Source organism: Oncorhynchus mykiss, chromosome 29 (assembly GCF_057628025.1).
Source record: "Oncorhynchus mykiss isolate SJ-2025 chromosome 29, ASM5762802v1, whole genome shotgun sequence".
Lineage (NCBI taxonomy): Eukaryota > Metazoa > Chordata > Actinopteri > Salmoniformes > Salmonidae > Oncorhynchus > Oncorhynchus mykiss.
Genome location: NC_143050.1, coordinates 34,533,754 through 34,557,376, shown reverse-complemented (window position 1 = coordinate 34,557,376; position 23,623 = coordinate 34,533,754). Strand labels below are relative to the sequence as shown.

Below are 23,623 nucleotides of genomic sequence, written 5' to 3'. Positions count from 1 at the left end.
TGTGTGTAAGTATGTTTGAGTGTGCGTGTGCATGTGTGTGTGTGTGTGTGTGTGAGAGCGTGTGTGTAGCCCCTGACTCACGCTCATGAGACCGCCTACAAGGTCGTTGGTGTGTGGGTCGTCCTCCTTGGAGGCCAACTGAGGAGAGTAGAGCTCTGTGGTCCTCAGGATCTCCAGGACTCGGTCCAGCGCCTCTGCTACGGACACCGGACTGGACTCCTGGGCCGCGTTGATGATGTTGATCACCTGGAGGAGGGAGATGTAGCACACAGTTACATTTGATTTAACACACACACACACACACACACACACACACACACACACACACACACACACACACACACACACACACACACACACACACACACACACACACACACACACACACACACACACACACACACACACACACACACACAGCCCTAAGAGAAACTTCACTCTTCAGACAGAAAGTGCCTTTCTTTGAGCCTGTTTCAGGGAGCTCTGCATGTGATGCCGTAGAAATCATGTCGGGAACCAAATGGACAAATGAAGCAGCTAGTCAGAGAAGATAGGAACATCCTAAAGCCTAGAGTTACACTCTGGTCTCTGGAGAGGCTTTCAGTCATAGGCTGATCCCAGATCTGTGCAATTAAATAAGGCCTTCACCTATCCCATCAAATCACCATCCATTCCTGTTGAACTCTCATCAGTGAATTAGATATATTTAAAAAAAACTTAGACTGGCACTAGAGTCAGATTAGACTGACAGATCTTTCAACTCTGTTGTCACAATCATTAGAATCGTCAGGTCAAACCTGACGTTTTAATCAAGGCTGATGCTTGCCAATCAGGTTTATTGGACACTGTTCAGTCAGATGGACCGACTTCGAGTTTCACTGGCCACAGAACTGCAAACAGCTTGAAATTGCATAACATTCCAAGAATGTCGGCAGATGTTCAGAGAACAATTTTCCTTCGGATTTCCTTCGGATTCTCAGAGCACTATTCCGGGAACATTCCTGTGACATTCTGAGAACCATCAATAGTCAGTTGGGTCGTCTAGACGTTATGTCCCAACAATATGGGAACTTCAAACCACACTTGTTGTGTCCCAGATCCTCGCCGATGTGGTGTGGTTGAGAGGGCTCTGAGAAGATCTGTTGAGCTTTCTACTGCCTCTGATAGGTCCTCATCCTCACGCTTGCTTCGGGGAGTGTCAGGTATGGTTCTAGGAACATCCTCTATTGGTTTGGAAGGAGCACAGAGTGGGAAAGGAGAGGGGAATGTGTGTGTGTGTGGGTTGGTTGGTTCTTCTATCCTTGTGGCGACCTAAAATCCCCCAAAATTCCCCACATGGATAGTAGAACAAGGAAAATTCTCTGTCACGGGGACATTTCCCACGTCCCCACGAGGATCGAGGTTATTTTCAGATTAGCGGTTAGGTTTAGGGTTACAAATAGGGTTAAAATGACTGTTATGGTAATGGTTTAGTGGTTAGGTTTAGAGTTAGGAGTTAAGTTTGGGGTTTGGATTAGGGTTACGTGTTAAATTTAGGATTAGGGTTAAGGTCAGGGTTACGTTAAGGGTAAGTAAGGGTAAGGGTCTAGGGAAAATAGGACTTTGAATGGAAATTCATTTTTAGGTCCCCCGCGAGGATAACGTGCGCATGTGAGTGTGCGCGCGTGTGTGGCGTCTGTGTGCACTGTACCTTGGTGATGGGGGCCTCTATGGTCATAGAGTGGATTCTGGCTACAGATGAGTACCGGCGGTTTTGCAGACTGGGTGCTGGAGACAACAAGACACAAGTTACCAGGACTACTAGTACTATAACATGCTCTTCGTCCAGTCAAACATTTCATTCTAGCTGATATTATATGAGCTTGTGAACTGAACCACGTACAACGGACTGGCACATCAGACCACTGGACCTGTGGTGGCAGGCTGCTCTGTACAATGATGTATTATGTACAGTTGGGTCCCAAATGATTGGCACCCTTGATAAATGCGAGCAAAAAAAGGACGGTATAAAATAAATTATACAAACAGTGAGCTATAATTGTACACTCCAAAAAATTGGGGAATTATATTATTTTATACTAATACAATTGCTCAGAGAAAGAGATTTTGTTTAACAAGTAATAAAAACAACTGGGGGAAAACAGATAGGCGTGCCAATAATTTTGAACCTGTTTTCAAGGGTCTAGCACCCTCCTCTTGCGAGGATAATGACACTGAGTCTTCTTCTGAAATGTTTTATGAGATTGGAGAACACGTTGGGAGGGATCTTCTACCCTTCCACCATTCAGAATCTTTCCAGATCCTTGATATCCTTTGTCTGCTGTTGTGGACTTCCCTCGTCAATTCAGACGAGAGAGAGAAAGAGAAAGAAAGAGAAAGAGAGGTTGGAGGACAAGAGAAGGACAACTTTAGCCCAGCTAATGAAAATAGCAACAGCTGCGTCATAGTGAGGGGGATGTCATCAGAGGCCAACAGCTCAACTGCCTTCCATAATGTACTGTAATCTGATTCACATTGTTCTCTGATCCTCCCTCTCTCCTCATCCCCCTTTCTCTTTACCTCCTTCCTCTCTCTATCTTCCCCCTCTCTCTGTGTCCTTCTCCTTAGGTCCTGTGTGGCTTAGTGGGTGGCTCGCAACACCCGGGTTGTGGGTTCAATTCGCAGGGGAGGGGGACCAGTAGAGAGTCTCTGCTAAATGACCAAAAAATGTAAATTCTTGTCTCTATATTTGTCTTCCCCTATCTCCATTGAGATCCCTCACTCAGTGTTCTCTTACCATTTCTCACAGACGCACGCACGGTACCCTGGTGTTCATACACACTCACCATCACTGCCACGTGAGCTGATTGACCTGGTATCAACCGACTCTTTCCTCCTGTCTCTGTGACGCAGGGAATGGCTCTCTGGGAAAAGAAAGAAATCAGGATGACGGACGATATGACCCAGATTAGGACTGAGACAAATTCTTAAAGATAGACAACAGCCTCACTTCTCGTCGCCTATGAGGGTTCAGTGTTCAACTTTGCAGTTTAGATAAATTGTCTGAAATCCTTACGTGACGGGGGGGGGGGGGGGGGGGTTTCAGGGATTTTGTCACACGAAACAAGTCCCTGAAAGTTACATCAGTGGCCTTATGATGAATTAAAATATTAAAGAGAGAGGGAGTGTAGCTTACCTGACTGGGAATGTTCTCCATCTTTGTTGATCTTATGGACCTGAGACAGACAATAACAGGAGAAATGCAGTTTGATATGGACCATATCACAGACAGAGAGAGAGGGAGAGAGAGAGAGAGAGAGAGAGAGTGAGAGAGCGAGAGAGAGAGAGAGAGAGAGAGAGAGAGAGAGAGAGAAAGGGAGAGAGAGAGAGAAAGGGAGAGAGAGAGAGAAAGGGAGAGAGAGAGAGAGAGAAAGGGAGAGAGAGAGAAAGAGAGAGCATGAGTGCATTAGTAGATCTGGCTGGCGTTTTGTAAGAAAGAGTTCCTTTTGCAGTTTTATTGTGCAATCCTTCGACCCGACGGTCTGTCTGGCTGCTGTGAGTTTTCCTCTCTTGCAGTGAGCGCGTATAACATACTAATAAGACAGTCTCAACATGGACTCAACATTACCCAACTACTGCGCCCATAGATCTACACATTACTGCACACAGGAGGGTCAATCTATAGGCCTGACGCATGTAGGGTTCAACTGGGTTCATGTTTGGGAAGGTGTCAGTCAATATAGGTTCTTACTGTTTCCACAGCCATTGATTTCTATTTGCCAGCTGGCACAGGATGAGAAGTGAGGTGAGGTGAGGTGAAGACGGGTGGGGGAGCTGATGGGCTGTAAGGAGGATGAGGGGAGAGGTGTAAGGGGAGATGAGGTGAGGAGGAGGAGGAGGAAGGGTGAGGGTAGGTGGGGAGGGGTGACGTTTCATTTTTTTGCTGAGTTTATGTGTAAGAAATGTAATTAAACGCTTGTCAAATGCAATAGAAAAAGGCACAACACAACACAAACAATTACGATTTGAAAATATTGTTTCCTTTTGTGAGCTCAAAGTCACTGGAAGGTCAGATCAGAAAATATAATGAGGTCGGTCTATCTGATTTGGTTGGGCTCCACTGTTACTAACGGTTCCTTCGGCCCCAGTAGCAGGTTAAGTAAATTACAGGTTAGGATAACGAAACTACTAAGCAACAAGGAATTGTTTTAAGAAGGAATTGTTTTAAGAAGGTCATATCAAGGATCATTTGGTTATTTGATTTTGATCTTTAAGACCCCTTGAAGTGTCATAAAAAACATATATAACCTGTAATATATATATATATATATATATATATATATATATATATATATATATATATATATATATATATATATATATATGATGAAAAAATGTATTTGGCCTTACTTCTATTAGCAGGGTGGGGGGGGGGGGTGATCAAACCAAAACTATAGGCGACTTTTGGGATGTGATACTGTGAGTCATCTTAGTTTACCTCTACTGCTCCCCTTCAGAGAGAGAGAGAGATGAGAGAGAGAAAGAGGGATGAGAGGGAGTACAGTACAGAGAAAGTAAGAAGGAGTGAGATGGAGAAAAATGACAAAGAGAGAGAGGGACTGAAAGATAGATGGAGAGAAGGAGAAAGAGAGAGATGAAGGTGATGTTTGATGTAGAGCTCTGGTACCCGACCCGAGCCCGACGGGCCCCGACATTATACATTGGGTTAGGGCCGGATAGAGCCTCTTTACTCATCAATAACAAGGGTACGGGCGTGGCTCGGGTATCACTAAATTCATCACTAACATTTTGATGCGGAGCAATTTGCTGGTTCTCTGCTGCACAGTACAGTCGTATCTGACTAAGATCATAACATGGTGTCAGAAGTGCTTCAACCACGTCAAACATAAAGACAGGAGACTTTATGTCACAGGAAATAATAATGTTCCTTGAGTTTTGTCGTTTAGAATGACGAAAAGTAGCTAACACTCCCCGCTCTCTCATGTCTCGTCATTGAGCAGAGCAGCCCAAGAGGAGCCATTGCTATGGACACTCAGACTCAGAGCGCCATGAGCAGGGTGCATGCAGAGCGAGCTGCCTGCGCGCAGGGATCAAGTGACAGACAGACAGCCAATGGAGCTAATGGATTTACGAACTGACAAAGTTATTTCGGGTTCCAAACTGGGCCAGTCTTTAAATTTGGTAGCAGCATTCGGCCCCGGGTAGGGCTTGAACGTCGGGGACATGGGTATGACGTCAAATTCATGCCCGTGCAGGGCTCCAGTGTTCTGTAAAGGGTCGCACACACCGCACCAAATGTAGATCTCCCATTTGTTTATCGTTCGTTCAGCACATTGTTGACGTCTGACTTCCGACATTTTCCCGTGATTCTAAATGCAAAATCAGTTTGCAAGTCGACTCTTAGAAAAAAGGGTTCTTTGGCTGTGTCACGCCCTGACCTTAGAGGTCCTTTATTCTCTATTTTGGGTTAGGTCGTTGTGTGACTAGGGTGGGCATTCTAGTTTATTTATTTCTAGGTTGGCCTGGTATGGTTCCCAATCAGAGGCAGCTGTCTATCGTTGTCTCTGATTGGGAATCATACTTAGGCAGCCTTTTCCCACCTGTTGGTTTTGGGATCTTGTTTGTGTATAGTTGCCTTGAGCACTGCATAGCTTCACGTTAGTTTCTTTATTGGTTTTTCTTGCAGGTTCACGTTAAATAAAGATGATGAACCCAACCCACGCTGCATTTTGGTCCGATTCTTACAACAACGTATGAACCATTTTGTTTCCAGGTTTCCAGGTAGAAACCTCTGTGGAAAGGTTCTACATTGAACCCAAAAGGGTTCCACCTGGAACCAAAATTGGTTCTTCATGGGGACAGCTGAAGAACCCTTTAAGGTTCTACATAGCACCTTTTTTTCTAAGAGGGTACTCTCGGCAGGCAGACGCTATTGGTGTGTTCGTGCCCTTAGGATTGAGATGACTAGTGACCTCTGATCCATTTAGTGCATCCTCACACGGACTCAGGATTAATTCTGGCCATGACACACAATGCTACTCAAACAGGACGTTACATAGGAAAAGTCAGTACTGTCACTGCCTATGTTACACATCGGCTCTTTAGGGGGCTAATGGCAGCAGGTAGCCGGCAGGGTTGGGGTTAATTCTAATTAAATTCCATCTCCCTGTAAATTCTATTGAATTCAATTAAAATTCCAGGGCAGTCTTTGAATTTAGAGATAATTAAATCCCTCCCATTTCCATGTTTGGTCAATTCCAATAATTAAATTCCCAATTCAATATCATAGCTTTACTGGAAAAATACAAGTATAAATTATTTAGGACTGCAGTCAAGGTTTGATATTAAGTGCATTAATTCAATTTACTGGGAAATGTAGAAATATTGAACTCCAATTCAATTCCAAACAGTCCAAAGAGTCTAATTCCAATTAAAATCCAATTCCATAACTTACAGACTGACAGACTGGTGAAATTCAAATTGAATTGAACGTACATTCTTTACTTCATGAGTAAATTCAAGAATTGAATTGGAATTTCAAATTCAATTGGAATTGACACCAACCCTGGTAGCCAGCACTGCTAACAGCAGCATGCAGACTGTCTGTTGGCTACAGTCAGTTCTGTTGGGCTGCTAGCTGCATTAGCTGTCAACACAGGTCTGATAGTTTGATATGGGCTTGTCTACAGTGGTGTGCTGGATCAGAGTCAACAGTGGCCTGATACCTGCTTGCCAGCTGGGCGGTGAGACACACTCTAATGTTCCTGCACTGGTCTTTCAAAAGAGCAGTAGACTTTTTCTCTCTCTATCGACAACTTAGCTTGCTCTAGGTCTAATGCAATTTGCTCCTGTCATCAGGCACAACAGGATGTATCAGGGCACAAGACAACTGCTTCCAGTTCACTCTCAACAATCTCTCTCTTCTCTCTCCCTCCTTCTCCATCTCTCCATCTCTCGTTTTCTCCAGCGCGCACCAAATAGGGGAAATAGGATTAAACACTGCTGAGGACACACGAGGTTGCCAGATTTAGCTGGCTTGCATCTTAATTGCCTCCTTGGGCTGGAATGCACAAACATATATGAAGTAAAACGCAGTACATTACACTGGCTGGGGCTGCATGGGAAACATTCAGGAATATGGATGATGACTGTGAGTGGAGAGAGAGGAAGAGGTGAGAAAGAGAAAGAGAGAGAGATGGGAGAGAGAGAAAGACAAAGAACGAGAAAGAGCGAGAGGGAGATGGGAGAGAGAGAAAGACAAAGAACGAGAGACAGAGAGAGAGAATAACAACCATGGGATATGCGTCAACAGCAACCTTGGGAAAATCCTCTGCATTATCATTAACAACAGACTCATACATTTCCTCAGTGAAAACAATGTACTGAGCAAATGTCAAATTGGCTTTTTACCAAATTATTGTACAACAGACCACGTATTCACCCTGCAAACGCTAATTGACAAACAAACAAACCAAAACAAAGGCAAAGTCTTCTCATGCTTTGTTGATTTCAAAAAAGCCTTCAACTCAATTTGGCATGAGGGTCTGCTATACAAATTGATGGAAAGTGGTGTTGGGGGAAAAACATACAACATTATAAAATCCATGTACACAAACAACAAGTGTGCGGTTAAAATAGGCAAAAAACACACACATTTCTTCCCACAGACCCATGGGATGAGACAGGGATCCAGCTTAATCCCCACCCTCTTCAACATATATATAAACGAATTGGCGAGGGCACTAGAAAAGTCTGCAGCACCTGGCCTCACCATACTAGAATCTGAAGTGAAATGTCTACTGATGATCTGGTGATTCTGTCACCAACCAAGGGGGGCCTACAGCAGCACCTAGATCTTCTGCACAGATTCTGTCAGACCTGGACCCTGACAGTAAATCTCAGTAAGACAAAAATAATGTTCTTCCAAAAAAGGTCCAGTTGCCAGGACCACAAACACAAATTCCATCTAGACACTGTTGCCCTAGAGCACACAAAAACCGATACATACCTCGACCTAAACATCAGCGCCACAGGTAACTTCCACAAAGCTGTGAAAGATCTGAGAGACAAGGCAAGAAGGGCATTCTATGCCATCAAAAGGAACACAAAATTTGACATACCAATTAGGATCTGGCAAAAAATACTTGAATCAGTTATGGAACCCATTGCCCTTTATGGTTGTGAGGTCTGGGGTCTGCTCACCAACCAAGAATTCACAAAAGGGGACAAACACCAAATTGAGACTGCATGCAGAATTCTGCAAAAATATCCTCCGTGTATAACGTAAAACGCCAAATAATGCATGCAGAGCAGAATTAGGCCGATACCCACTAATTATCAAAATCCATAAAAGAGACGATATTCTACAACCACCTAAAAGGAAGTGATTCCCAAAATCTTCCATAACAAAGCCATCACCTACAGAGAGATGAGCCTGGAGAAGAGTCCACTAAGCAAGCTGGTCCTGGGGCTCTGTTCACAAACACAAACAGACCCCACAGAGCCCCAGGACAGCAACACAATTAGACCCAACCAAATCATGAGAAAACAAAAAGACAATTACTTGACATTTTGGAAATAATGAACAAAACTAATTAACACGAACTAAAATGCTATTTGGCCCTAAACAGAGAGTACACAGTGGCAGAATACCTGACCACTGTGACTGACCCAAACTTAAGGAAAGCTTTGACTATGTACAGACTTAGTGAGTATAGCCTTGCTATTGAGAAAGGTAGCCGTGGTTCTCAAGAGAAGACAGGATATGTGCACACTGCCCACAAATGAGGTGGAAACTGAGCTGCACTTCCTAAACCGTGTGCCAAATGTATGACCATATTAGAGACACATATTTCCCTAAAGATTACACAGATCCACACAGAAATAAAAAACAAACCCCATTTTGATAAACTCCCATATCTACTGGGGGAAATACCACAGTGTGCCATCACAACAGCTTGTGACCTGCTGTCACAAGAAAAGGGCAACCAGTGAAGAACAAACACCATTGTAAATACAACCCATATTTATGTTGACTTTCCCTTTTGTACTTTAATCATTTGCACATCGTTACAACACTGTAAATATACATAATATGACATTTGTAACGTCTTTATTATTTTGGAACTTCCGTGAGTGTAATGTTACCTGATAATTTTATATTGTTTATTTCACTTTTGTATATTATCTACTTCACTTGCTTTGGCAATGAAGGGGGAGGGGCGGTGCATGTGATGAGAATGATAGACAGTGAGAGCAGAGGGGGGCAGTTAAATAGAAATAGGTCCTACATGGTGAAGGTCTACTTACAGACCCTGCTGTCTACTCAACAACTAGACTATAACATGCAGACTTGGGACATCGGCCAAGTGTCCCGCTGGGAAAGACCAGAAAGAGGAGTTGTTCTGATTCGTGCTCAAAGCAACTCTGCCTGGCTACCCATCCACATCGCTCTGGCCAAACGCCACGCCCACTAACAATTCTTCTCCATTCAGGATGAGTCGTCAATAAATCTATCCAGGTCTACGCAGAAACAGACTGCTCCCTTTTTTTCTTTATTTTACTGGATAGTCTCCCGTTGAAGTGTCCTGAGGTAAGGAATGTTTTTGGAAGTACAACACTGCTGTCTTGACAACAGTTGGCCGCAAGGATTCCAAATCAGAAAAGTACTGTAAGGGCTGATAGGGCAACGTCATAAATCACACTGCAATGAAGAGATGGGTGTGCTACTTTCAGTTCTTTCCCAGAGTTGACTTTTCCCTTAGTCAGCAGTGCTCAGCACATCACTTGATTTCTACTTCTATGTATCCTTTACCTTTTGGGGAGAGTGGGGTAAGTTGAGCCAAAGGGGTGAATTGAACCACACGTGTTTCTAGGAAAACATACACAAAATTCATAATTTGACCAAATATTTATAATTTCATGGAGTCTGTGAAAGAAGAAACCACATGGAAAAAGTTAGGTAAAAAAAAAAAGGATTTTCACAAAGTCAAATGAAATGATTGTGGTATAGGTTTCATGATGGTTTCAAATATATATAGGTACAGTAGCTTGCGAAGTATTCACCCTTTTGGCATTTTTCCTATTTTGTTGCCTTACAACCTGGAATTCCCACATCATGCTGTGGGAATGTTTTTCAGCGGCAGGGACTGGGAGACTAGTCAGGATCAAGGGAAAGATGAACGGAGTGGTCCTTGATGAAAACCTGCTCCAGAGCGCTCAGGACCTCAGACTGAAGCGAAGGTTCACCTTCCAACAGGACAACGACCCTAAGCACACAGCCAGGACAAAGCAGGAGTGGCTTGAATGTCCTTGAGTGGCCCAGCCAGAGCCCGGACTTGAACCCGATCGAACATCTCTGGAGAGACCTGGAAATAGCTGTGCAGCGACACTCCGCATCCAACCTGACAGAGCTTGAGAGGATCTGCAGAGAAGAATGGGAGAAACTCCCCAAATAAAGGTGTGCCAAGCTTGTAGCACCATACCCAAGAAGACTTGTGGCTGTAATCGCTGCCAAAGGTGTTTCAACAAAGTACTGAGAAAAGGGTCTGAATACTTATGTAAATGTGATATCAGTTTTTTTATATATACATTTGCAAAAATGTCTAAAATCAGTTTTTGCTTTGGCATTATGAGGTATTGTGTGTAGATTGATGATGTAATTAAAAAATATGTATTTTAGAATAAGGCTGTAACGTAACAAAATGTGGAAAAAGTCAAGGGGTCTGAATACTTTCCGAATGCACTGTATGTCTCAAGTTTTGAGGGAGCATGCAATTAGCACACTGACTGCAGGAATGTTCACCAGAGCTGTTGCCAGAGAATTGAATGTTAATTTCTCTACGTTATTTTAGAGAATTTGGCATTACGTCCAACCTGCCTCAAAAAAACGCAGACCATGTGTAACCACACCAGCCCAGGACATCCACATCTGACGCCTTCACCTGCAGGATCATCTGAGACTAGCCCCCCGGACAGCTGATGAAACTGTGGGTTTGCACAACCAAAGAATTCCTGCACAAACTGTCAGAAACCGTCTCAGGGATGCTCATCTGGGGGCTCGTCATCCTCACCAAAGTCTTAACCTGACTGTAATTTGGCGTCACAACCGACTTCAGTGGGCAAATGCTCACCTTCGATGGCCACTGGCTCACTGGAGAAGTGTGCTCTTCACTGATGAATCCTGGGTTCCAACTGTACCGGGCAGTATAGTGCCGTGTGGATGAGCGGTTTGCTGATGTCAACGTTGTGAACCGAGTGTCCCATGGTGGTGGTGGGTTTATGGTAAGGGCAGGAATAATGAACGAACACAACTGCATTTTATCGATGGCAATTTGAATGCACAGAGATACCGTGACGAGATCCTGAAGTCCATTGTCGTGCCATTCATCCGCCGCCATCACCTCATGTTTCAGCATGATAATGCACGGCCGCATGTCGCAAGGATCTGTACACATTTCCTGGAAGCTGAAAATGTCCCATGGCCTGCATACTCTTCAGACATGTCACTCATTGAGCTTGTTTGGGATGCTCTGGATCAACGTGTGCGAGAGGGTGTTCTAGTTCCGGCCAATATCTAGCAACTTCACACAGCAAATGGAGGGGAGTGGGACAACATTCCACAGGCCACAATCAGCAGCATGATCAACTCTATGAGAAGGATATGTGCTACATTGCATGAGGCAAATCATGGTCACACTATCTTTAAGGTATCTGTTACCAACAGATGCACATCTGTATTCCCAGTGATGTGAAAACCATAGATCAGGTCCTAATGCATGTATTTCAATTGACTGATTCCCTTATATGAACTGTAACTCAGATAAATCTTTCAAATTGTTGCATGTTGCGTTTGTATATATTTTCAGTGTAGATATCTTTGTTAGAAAGAATACTATATTTCCTTTGACAGAGTGATGGTGAATGTAAAAAATTGCTAACTGTCCCCCATTGAGATGAAAAACAAATCTCTTTTAAATGTTATAATGCTAAACAAATAGGATGAGGAGATCTGTCACATGTAGGACTGGAGACAACCTAGTGATTCCCAAGGATAAGAGTCAGGAGAGAGAACAGAACAGTGCTCGGCTTTGGCATGCAGATGGAAACATTGGACTCACCGCCAGTCAGAGACAGCAGATGAAAGGCAGCGGCTAGCTAGCCTAGCGTAGCGTAGCACAGGTCAGGGAACAGCTAACTTGGCCTTAAGGTATTAATAGCTCTGGCGGTGTCTGGCTGCTAGCCCTCAAAGGCCTTAGCAGGGGATGCTTATTGTAGCTTAGCGCTAGCTTAGCTTAGCATGAACACTAGCTCTTAGCCTACAACCCTACTGAGCACCATGTGCTCGTGAGCAAGCCAAAACAATACAGGCCACTATAGACTACAGATGCCATAAATGCCATAACAATGCTAGCATGCCAAAGCAACTTACACAGACATTAGACACCTTCTCTTACTCACATGGTACTGTACATACACAGTAGAGTGGACAAGCAATGACTACCACATAGCATAGTGCTGGCTGTCAGACTGGTACGGAACACGTGAGGCCAACAAATTCAAATTAAATGAAATTTGTAACGTACAAGTGTAGACTTTACCGTGAAATGCTTACTTACGAGCCAATTTCCCAACAATGCAGTTAAAAAGGTAGAAAATTAACAAATAGAGCAAAATAAACTAGTTGGTTGTATACAAGGAGCACTGAGTCAGTGCAGGAGGTACAAGATAGTTGGGGTAATTGATTGAGGTAATATGTACATGTCGTTTCGATGATTGATGGAAGTACTATGTACATTTAGGTAGGGGGTGAAAAGCAGAAAGTCTGGGTAGCTATTTAATGAACTGTTCAGCAGTCTTATGGCTTTGGGATAGAAGCTGTTCAGGAGCCTTTTGGTCGCAGACTTGTTGCTACGGTACCACATGCCGTGTGGTAGCAGAGAGAACAGACTGTGACTTGGGTGGCTAGAGTCTTTGCCAATTTTTAGGTCTTTCCTCTGACACCGCCTGGTATAGAGGTCCTCTGGATGGCAGGGAGCCTTGCGGTCGGATGCAGAGCAGTTGCCATACACATTGTACTGCAATGAAAGGCATCATACAGTAGTAGAAAAATGGTCTTCACATGGCTACCATAGGGCTGTCCCTGAACCACTTGAGGTTGAATGTGTACCATTTAGCTACAATGCTAGCATATAAGGGAAAATCACAGGAAACACCACCTGCCTTCCATACAGCATAGAGCTGCCATTGCTCCACAAAACCTTGAGGCCATATGAGTTATACTTGACGGGGTATATATTTCTCTTATGTACACATAGTTGAAGAATAGGTAATGTAGCTATCTACCAACGATTAAGACCACTTTGACTGCTCTGGTTACATGAAACATAAAAATAAACTTTCATGCCTGTTTATCTAACTACTGGCTGCATGGCTCACCTGTTTGTTGTTGTCACTGTGGGGCCTCTTGATGGACACAAAATGGCGGATCTTTCTGTAAAGAGATTGAAAGAAAAGCATATTAGATTGGGAACCATATGTAGCCATTTACCAGTTAACAACCTATCAACCACCAGTTAACCATTTAAACAACCAGTTAATAACCAGTTAACAACCAATTAACTGTAAGCGGTCCTCCTAGAAGGAAGACCAGTGGCGTGTATTCATGGATGCCAAGAGAAGCCAGGCTTCCACAAATATTTGACCCCCAAAAATAAAAATGATCGTTTTCTGTCAATTCGCAAGTGGCTGAATCTCACCGGAGAAATCATCCGAGCGAGGGAAACAGCGCCCTTCTGTCTCAGTATGTGTAGCCCATGTATCTGATTCTGTCTGGAACAAAAGAGTATGACATGTGTCCGCCCGTAGCATTTGATTGATTGATGCCAGCAAGCATTTGGCCTCCCTTGAAAAAACGATTTAAAAATAATTAGCCAATCAGCGTTGAGCTCAACTGTGGGTTGTCCTGGCGCAGAAAAACACCCCCCAAGGGAGACCTGTTTGGATTTGGCTTCGCACCAATCAAATCACATCCTAAGCAAAATGTAATCTTTCTTGTCTGCTTGTGTTGATGTCCTGCAGTAATTAGCTTGCAAAACCGGCCCGTTCCTAAGCCATGGACGGAGATGTGGATTTGGACTTGTGGTTTTGACTTAATTCTCTTTATACGCCAAACGATTAAGACAGCAGTTCTGATCTTATCATAAATGAATATGTTGTGACACTGGCCTGAGACGATTGAAGTTCAATATGTAGCCTAGATGTAGCAAGTACCATCACGTTAACTAGCTAGCTTAGCTGGTTCATTGCTGCCCATGAGAGGAAGTTAGGCTCGCAAGCATTTCAGCTAAGTAGCCAATGAAAACAAAACTAAAAGCATACTGTATGACAGAGCCATAGACCATTTTGCCAACATGAAAGAGAAGAGGATGGCATTGGCATTCAACTAGTCTACAAAAGCCTATAATTTTTTCAATTGTGCGCAAACACACACACAGACAGCACATGATATTTAGAAACATTGATCGGACTAAATTGTTTTTGCTATCTTAAACTTTGTTTCCACTGTATTAAACTAAGCATATACAGTGCATTCAGAAAGTATTCAGACCCCTTCACTATTTCCACATTTTGTTACATTACATCCTTATTATAACATTGATTAAATTGAAAAACAAATACTCATCAATCTGCACACAAAACCCCATAATTGTTGCAAGTGTATTAATATTCAAAAACAGAAATACCTTATTTACATAAGAGGCGACTCCGGGATGCTGGCCTTCTAGGCAGAGTTCATCTGTCCAGTGTCTGGGTTCTTTTGCCCATCTTAATCTTTTCTTTTTATTGGCCAGTCTGAGATATGGCATTTTCTATGCAACTCTGCCTAGAATGCCATAATCCAGGAGTTGCCTATTCACTGTTGAGGTTGAGACTGGTGTTTTGGGGGTACTATTTAATGAAGCTGCCAGTTGAGGACTTTGCCAGTTGAGGACGTTTGTTTCTCAAACTAGACACTCTAATGTACTTGTCCTCTTGCTCAATTGTGCACCGGGGCCTCCCACTCCTCTTTCTATTCTGGTTAGAGCCAGTTTCGCTGTTCTGTGAAGGGAGTAGTACACAGCGTTGTACGAGATCTTCAGTTTCTTGGCAATTTCTCGCATGGAATAGCCTTCATTTATCAGAACAAGAATAGACTGACGAGTTTCAGAAGAAAGTTCTTTGTTTCTGGCCATTTTGAGCCTGTAATCGAACCCACAAATGCTGATGCTCCAGATACTCAACTAGTCTGAAGGCCAGTTTTATTGCTTCTTTAATCAGGACAACAGTTTCTAGCTGTGCTAACATAATTGCAAAATACTTTTCTAATTATCAATTAGCCTTTTAAATGATAAACCTGGATTAGTTAACACAACGTGCCATTGGAACACAAGAGTGATGGTTGCTGATAATGGGTCTCTGTAGATACTCCATTAAAAATCAGCCGTTTCCAGCAACAAAAGTAATTCACAACATTAACAATGTCTACACTTTATTTCTGATCAATGTGATGTTATTTTAATGGACAAAAAATGTATTTTCTTTCAAAAACAAGGACATTTTTAAGTGACCCCAAACTTTTGAACGGTAGTGTATATGACTTTTTATAGATTTGCAAACATTTCTAAAAACCTGTTTTTGCTTTGTCATTATGGGGTATTGTGATGTCATTATGGGGTATTGTGATGTCATTATGGGGTATTGTGTGTAGATTGATGAGGGAAAATAACCATTTAAGGCTGTAACGTAACAAAATGTGCAATATTTGCTTTGTGGAATTCACCGGAAAGGTGAATGGTTGCTCTCTCTGGTTTTGTGATGAAACAAACGTATGTGTAGTTGAATTCATACCGCCACTGTGTGACTGTTTGTTTGTTGTCACGGTGGAGTCTGAACGAATGGATTATACAGGAAACGACACAATTTGGCTTTTTGGCTTTTTTATTGGCTTGGCTTCCCCAGTGATTTTACCCACGCACATCTACTGAGGAAGACAGCGGCTTGCCAGAGTTGATAAACTCTGTTATTTAAGTGGAAGGGGTGAAGGCAGTGACTTACCCTCCCTGGCCAATCACAGGCGTGATCTTGACATGCTGCTGTATACTGTCACCCGACTTCCTCCTGGCATAGTAGATCCCCTGCCACTCCTAGACTTAGAGAAAGCTACAGTCAGGCGACACCATAACACTCCTAGAGAATTACAATCGGACAACTGAATAGAAAACACAGGAGGAAAAAAATCTAGATGAATAGTTGGATGTTCTTCAATGAGGTCCCGAGGTTTTTCAGTGTCTAATGCTCTCTCACCTTTCCTTTCTTGATGCAGGTGTTGATGGTGTCTAGAAGATCTGCTCGGTTCTTGTCACTCTTGGGGAGTTCCGTCAGCTCTTTCCCTATCAACTCTCCCTTGTGGTAACCCATCATACACTCAAATGCCGGGTTCACATACTGGGGGAGGAGGGAGAGAGATGGATTGGTTTTTCCATTTGAACTTTATTTATTTCACCATCATTTCACTGAATACCTAAACGACCCAGCAAAGGTCAAGACCGACTGCGTTTTGTGTGCGCGTGTGTGTGTGCGCGTGCGTCACTGGCGTAGCGTAGTTTCTCGACCACCGCAAAGTCAGAGTTTGGGCCCTCCCCTCCCTACATTTAAAAAAAAAAAACGCTTCAGCCACTCACAAAGCATATACTATCGATCGCTGTCCATGGTTCTGAAATTGCAACGTCTACGCGGCTGCCTATCGATATGCTATCAGATGATGTGGTTGTCATTATCTCATGTTAAGCCTAACGTTTATGTTTCATGAAGCTATAGGCCTACAGGGCCTACAGGGCCATCCGTCTCATCACTCGTAGGCTTACCAGTGTTCACAGAAGGGGGGTTGCTCTCATGAGCTGCCGCTGGGTCTCCGGCAGTCATCAGCTTAGTTTTCTGGGAGAGGAGGAGGAGGAGGTGGGCCGGCACTCTCACTAGAGGAACTGTCACTGTTCTCGAGGGCAGGACGAAGAGGAAGAGGAGGAGGGCTGGCACTCTCACTAGAGGAACTGCCACTGTTCTCGAGGGCAGGACGAAGAGGAGGAGGAAGGCCACTTTAATGGCCGGGACCGGGGACAGTGGTCGGGACTGGTAGGCTGCTACATAACTAAGCCTACTAGCTTCTGCCTGCGATGGTGTTTCGTTGGTTGAGGACGAGTTGGTAATTCGGTAATTTGGCACGACCTTGATCAGGTAACGCTTTCTTGCGTTGTTTTCGTGCACCACTTGATCTGGCCTTGTCTTTATCCATCTTGAAGAACATACTCACTCTCCATCCATATCAAGAGTCTGACCTGATTTCCCTTAACTTTTTTTAACTAGATGCACGATGCATGAAGACTATTGTCTGCCTGACTCACCCATACCAATGTAGATTCGTCAACACAAACACTTGGCTTGCTACATGTGCAAATTAAAAAGGGGAGTTACTGTCAAAATGATTGATATATTTTTTTATATACACAGTTGAAGTAGGAAGTTTACACACACTTTGGTTGGAGTCATTAAAACTCATCTTTCAACCACTCCACAAAATTCTTGTTAACAAACTATAGTTTTGGCAAGTCGGTTAGGACATCTACTTTGTGCATGACACAAGTCATTTTTCCAACAATTGTTTACAGACAGATTAGTTCACTTCTAATTCACTGTATCACAATTCCAGTGGGTCAGAAGTTTACATACACTAAATTGACTGTGCTTTTAAAGAGCTTGGAAAATTCCAGAAAATTATATAATGGCTTTAGAAGCTTCTGATAGGCAAATTGACATAATTGTAGACCTCCACAAGTCTAGTACATGCTTGGAAGCAATTTCTAAATGCCTGAAGGTACCTCGTTCATCTGTACATACAATAGTACGCGAGTATAAACACCATGGGACCACGCAGCCATCATACCACTCAGTGCAAATCAAATGTCCTCTGGTCTGATGAAACAAAAATAGATCTGTTTGGCCATAATGACCATCGTTATGTTTGGAAGAAAAAGGGGGAGGCTTGCAAGCCGAAGAACACCATCCCAACCGTGAAGCACGGGGGTGGCAGCATCATGTTGAGGGGGTGCTTTGCTGCAGGAGGGACTGGTGCACTTCACAAACTAGATGGCATCATGAGGCAGGAAAATTATGTGGATATATTGAGGCAACATCTCAAGACATCAGTCAGGAAGTTAAAGCTTGGTCGCAAATGGGTCTTCCAAATGGACAATGACCCCAAGCATCAAATGAAATGAAATCAAAGTTTATTTGTCACGTTTGCCGAATACAACAGGTGTAGACCTTACAGTGAAATGCTTACTTACAGGCTCTAACCAATAGTGCGAAAAAAATGTGTGTGTGTGTGTGTGTGTGTGTAAGTAAGTAAATAAATAAAACAACAGTAAAAATACATTTGAAAATATGAGTAGCAAGGCTATATACAGACACCGGTTAGTCAGGCTTATTGAGGTAGTATGTACAGTACATGTAGGTATAGTTAAAGTGACTATGCATATATGATGAACAGAGAGTAGCAGTAGTGTAAAAGGAGGAGTTGGCAGGAGGTGGGACACAATGCAGATAGCCCAGTTAGCCAATGTGCAGGAGCACTGGTTGGTCGGGCCAATTGAGGGAGTATGTACATGGATGTGTAGTTAAAGTGACAATGCATATAAGATAAACAGAGAGTAGCAGTAGCGTAAAAGAGGGATTGGGGTGGCACACAATGTAAATAGTCCGGGTAACCATTGGTTACCTGTTCAGAAGTCTTATGGCTTCGGGGTAAAAACTGTTGAGAAGCCTTTTTGTCCTAGACTTGGCACTCCAGGTACCAACTTAGTTTCCTGAGGGGGAATAGGCTTTGTCGTGCCCTCTTCATGACTGTCTTGGTGTGTTTGGACCATCTAGTTTGTTGTTGATGTGGACAACAAGGAATTTGAAGCTCTCAACCTGCTCCACTACAGCCCCGTCGATGAGAATGGGGACGTGCTCGGTGCTTCTTTTCCTGTAGTCCACAATCATCTCCTTAATCTTGGTTACGTTGAGGGATTGGTTGTTATTCTGGCACCACCCGGCCAGGTATCTGACCTCCTCCCTATAGGCTGTCTCGTCGTTGTCAGTGATCAGGCCTACCACTGTTGTGTCGTCTGCAAACTTAATGATGGTGTTGTGACTGGCCATGCAGTCGTGGGTGAACAGGGAGTACAGGAGGGGACTGAGCACGCACCCCTGTGGAGCTCCAGTGTTTAGGATCAGTGTGGTGGATGTGTTGCTACCTACCCTCACCACCTGGGGGTGACCCGTCAGGAAGTCCAGGATCCTGTTCCAGAGGGAGGTGTTTAGTCCCAGGTTCTTTAGCTTAGTGATGAGCTTTCAGGGTACTATGGTGTTGAACGCTGAGCTGTAGTCAATGAATAACATTCTCACATAGGTGTTCCTTTTGTCCAGTTGGGAAAGGGCAGTGTGGAGTGCAATAGAGATTGCATCATCTGTGGATCTGTTTGGGCGGTATGCAAATTGGAGTGGGTCTAGGGTTTCTGGGATAATGCTGTTGATGTGAGCCATTACCAGCCTTTCAAAGCACTTATGGCTACAGACGTGAGTGCTACGGGTCTGTAGTCATTTAGGCAGGTTGCCTTTGTGTTCTTGGGCACAGGGACTATGGTGGTCTGCTTGAAGCATGTTGGTATTACAGACTCAATCAGGGACATGTTGAAAATGTCAGTCAAGACACCTGCCAGTTGGTCAGCACATGCCCGGAGCACACGTCCTGGTAATCCGTCTGGCCCTGCAGCCTTGTGTATGTTGACCTGTTTAAACGTCTTACTCACGTCGGCTACGGAGAGCGTGATCACACAGTCATCTGGAACAGCTGATGCTCTCATGCATGCCTCAGTGTTGCTTGCCTCGAAGCGAGCATAGAAGTGATTTAACTCGTCTGGTAGGCTCGTGTCACTGGGCAGCTCGCAGCTGTGCTTCCCTTTGTAGTCTGTAATAGTTTGCAAGCTCTGCCACATCCGACGAGCATCGGAGCCAGTGTAGTATGATTCAATCTTAGCCCTGTATTGACGCTTTGCCTGTTTGATGGTTCGTCGCAGGGCATAGCGGTATTTCTTGTAAGCTTCCGGGTTAGAGTCCCGCACCCTGAAAGCGGCAGCTCTACCCTTTAGCTCAGTGTGAATGTTGCCTGTAATCCATGGCTTCTGGTTGGGGTATGTATGTACAGTCACTGTGGGGGACGATGTCCTCAATGCACTTATTGATAAAGCCAGTGACTGATGTGGTGTATTCCTCAATGTCATCAGAAGAATCCCGGAACATGTTCCAGTCTGTGACAGCAAAACAGTCCTGTAGTTTAGCATCTGCTTCATCTAACCATTTTTTTATAGACCGAGTCACTGGTGCTTCCTGCTTTAATGTTTGCTTGTAAGCAGGAATCAGGAGGATAGAGTTGTGGTCGGATTTACCAAATGGAGGGCGAGGGAGAGCTTTGAACTCGTAACCTTTTCTCCCTCTGGTTGCACATTTAACATGTTGATAGAGATTTGGTAGAACTGATTTAAGTTTCCCTGCATTAAAGTCTCCGGCCACTAGGAGCACCGCCTCTGGGTGAGTGGTTTCCTGTTTGCTTATTTCCTTATACAGCTGACTGAGTGCGGTCTTATAGTGCCAGCATCTGATTGTGGTGGTAAATAAACAGCCACAAAAAGTATAGCTGAGAACTCTAGCTGAATATCTATGTCGTCATTCAGCCACGATTCCGTGAAACATAGGATATTACAGTTTTTGATGTCCCGTTGGTAGGATATTCGTGATCGTACCTCGTCTAGTTTATTGTCCAATGATTGCACATTGGCGAGTAATATTGACGGTAACGGCAGCTTTCCTAGTTGGCTTCTGCAGATCCGGCTCTTCTTCCTCTGCATCGCTTCCTTATGCGAATAATTGGGATGTCTGCCCTGTGGGGTGTTTGGAGAATATCGTGTGAGTCCTGCTTGTTGTTGTTGTTGCTGAAAAAAGTATTTGTCTAATCCGAGGTGAGTGATCGCTGTCCTGATGTTGTAGAAACATTATGTATAAAATAATCTACAAATATCGCAAAAAACCCCACATAATAGCACAATTGGTTAGGAGACCGTAAAACGGCGGCCATCTCCTCCGGTGCCAAAATGGCTTAAGGATGACAAAGTCAATGTGTTGGAGTGGCCATCACAAAGTCCTGAACTCAATCCTATAGAAACTTTGTGGCCAGAACTGAAAAAGTGTGTGCGAGCCAGGAGGCCGACAAACCTGACTCAGTTACACCAGTTCTGTCAGGAGGAATGGGCCAAAATTCACCCAACTTATTGTGGGACGCTTGTGGAAGGCTACCTGAAACGTTTGACTCAAGTTAAACAATTTAAAGGCAGTCCTACTAAAGACTAATTGAATGTATGTAAACTTCTGACCCACTGGGAATGTGATGAAAGAAATAAAAGCTGAAATAAATCATTCTCTCTACTATTATTCTGACATTTCACATTCTTAAAATAAAGTGTTGATCCTAACTGACCTAAGACAAGGAATTTTTACTAGGATTAAATGTCAGGAATTGTGAAAGACTGAGTTTAAATGTACTTGGCTAAAGTGCATGTAAACGTCCAACTTCAACTGTGAATATGAGATGACCAGTGCATGGGCCCCCAGAGCTTGTGGGCCCCCTCCACGCGGGGGCTGCAGGGTTTTCGCTACGCCAATGGTGTGTGTGTATACCTGTATCACATGGTCTTCACTGGTGATCTCCACAGCCTCCTGACAGTGGTCCAGAGCAGTGAACACTGAGTTACACGCCCTGAGGGAGATAAGAGAGAGTGATCTGTTTAGTCATACATAGTGTGTGTGTATGTGTGTGTGTGTGTGTGTGTGTGTGTATGTGTGTGTGTGTGTGTGTGTGAGGCCCAATGTACCTGAGTTTGAACTGGCAGCGCACCTCTCCATGTTCAATCTGGAGCAACTCATTATAGCAGGCAGAGACACTGCTGTTCTCCACATACCTCTGACAGAGAGAGAGTGAGTGAGTGAGTGAGTGAGTGAGTGAGTGAGTGAGTGAGTGAGTGAGTGAGTGAGTGAGTGAGAGAGAGAGAGAGAGAGAGAGAGAGAGAGAGAGAGAGAGAGAGAGAGAGAGAGAGAGAGAGAGAGAGAGAGAGAGAGAGAGAGAGAGAGAGAGAGAGAGAGAGAGACATGAAGTGAAATATGACCAACAAGGTCAGCTATGAGCCTGGAGGTAGGACATGTGACGAGAGCTGTGACCTGCTGACATGTTAAATAGACTGGTCACATACAATAAAGTACAGAACAGTTGGTAAACACTGTGATGTGTTTATAAGATGAGCTAGCTGACTGGCTGACTGACTGACTCAGCAGATGGATGATAGGATAGGATGAGTGTTTTGAGTTGTCTGGCTCAGTACACTTTACAGAGTTCCAGAGGAGATGGTGGGGGCAGATGTCATGCCATATAAAGTCATATCCCCTCTTCCCCCTATAGTACATAGAGAACGTAGAAGGAGAAGAGTGCATACTCTGCTGAATCCAGCGCAGAGGAGAGGAAGAACAGACTGCTCCTCCTGACCTGAAGGCCTATAGAGTAGAGAGAACAGCATAGGCAGTACACACTATGACATTATCATCATCAGCTCACATAAGATATACAGTGCCTTCAGAAAGTATTCATACCCCTTGACTTATTTCACATTTTGTTGTGTTACAGCCTGAATTCAAAACGTAATAAATATATTTTGTTTCTCACCCATCTACACACAATACCCCATATTTACATAGTGAAAACATGTTTTTAGAAATTGTTGCAAATTTATTGAAAATGAAATACATAAATATCTAATTTACATAAGTATTCAAACCCCTAAGTCAATACTTTGTAGAAGCCTCTTTGGAGAAGATTACAGCTGTGTGGCCATTATTCTTTTAAAATGAATTGCTCGACAGCCATTTTCAAGTCTTGCCATAGATTTTCAAGCTGATTTAAGTCAAAACTGTAACTAGGCCACTAAGAAACATTCAATGTTGTTTTGGTAGTGTAGATTGTCCTGCTGAAAGGTGAATTCCTCTCCCAGTATCTGTTGGAAAGCAAACTGAACCAGGTTTTCGTCTAGTATTTTGCCTGTGCTTATAGCTGTATTCTGTTTATTTTTATCCTAAAAAACTCCCTAGTCCTTGCCAATGACAAGCATACCCACAACATGATGCAGCCACCAACATGCTTGAAAATATGAAGTGTGTTGTGTTGGATTTGCCCCAAACATAACGCTTTGTATTTCAGGAAAAAAGTGAATTTCTTTGACACAGATTTTGCAGTATTACTTAAGTGCTTTGTTGCATGTTTTGGAATATTTGTATTCTTTTTAGGCTTCCTTCTTTTCACTCTAGGCAGTCAGGTTAGTATTGTGGAGCAATGTTGTTGATCCATCCTCAGCCTTCTCATTACAGAGCCATTAAACTCTGTAACTGTTTTAAAATCACCATTAGCCTCAAGGTGAAATCCCTAAGCTGTTTCCTTCCTCTCCGATAA

General features: G+C 43.6%; 1 protein-coding gene across 2 annotated transcripts in view; it reads right to left on the bottom strand.

Moving 5' to 3' along the window:
- The window catches only part of LOC110509326 (high affinity cAMP-specific and IBMX-insensitive 3',5'-cyclic phosphodiesterase 8B), a 94,817-nt gene that overhangs the window by 23,048 nt on the left and 48,146 nt on the right, over positions 1 to 23,623 (bottom strand). For both annotated transcript variants that reach the window (XM_036967466.2, XM_036967465.2), the window contains exons 5-14: positions 22,617 to 22,674; positions 22,002 to 22,090; positions 21,808 to 21,886; positions 16,345 to 16,485; positions 16,096 to 16,184; positions 13,438 to 13,492; positions 3,176 to 3,215; positions 2,826 to 2,903; positions 1,691 to 1,767; positions 82 to 246 (exon numbers count right to left, since the gene is read on the bottom strand). In XM_036967466.2, the coding sequence (XP_036823361.1) occupies positions 82 to 246; positions 1,691 to 1,767; positions 2,826 to 2,903; positions 3,176 to 3,215; positions 13,438 to 13,492; positions 16,096 to 16,184; positions 16,345 to 16,485; positions 21,808 to 21,886; positions 22,002 to 22,090; positions 22,617 to 22,674 (871 nt within the window). The remainder of the gene's footprint in view (positions 1 to 81; positions 247 to 1,690; positions 1,768 to 2,825; positions 2,904 to 3,175; positions 3,216 to 13,437; positions 13,493 to 16,095; positions 16,185 to 16,344; positions 16,486 to 21,807; positions 21,887 to 22,001; positions 22,091 to 22,616; positions 22,675 to 23,623) is intronic.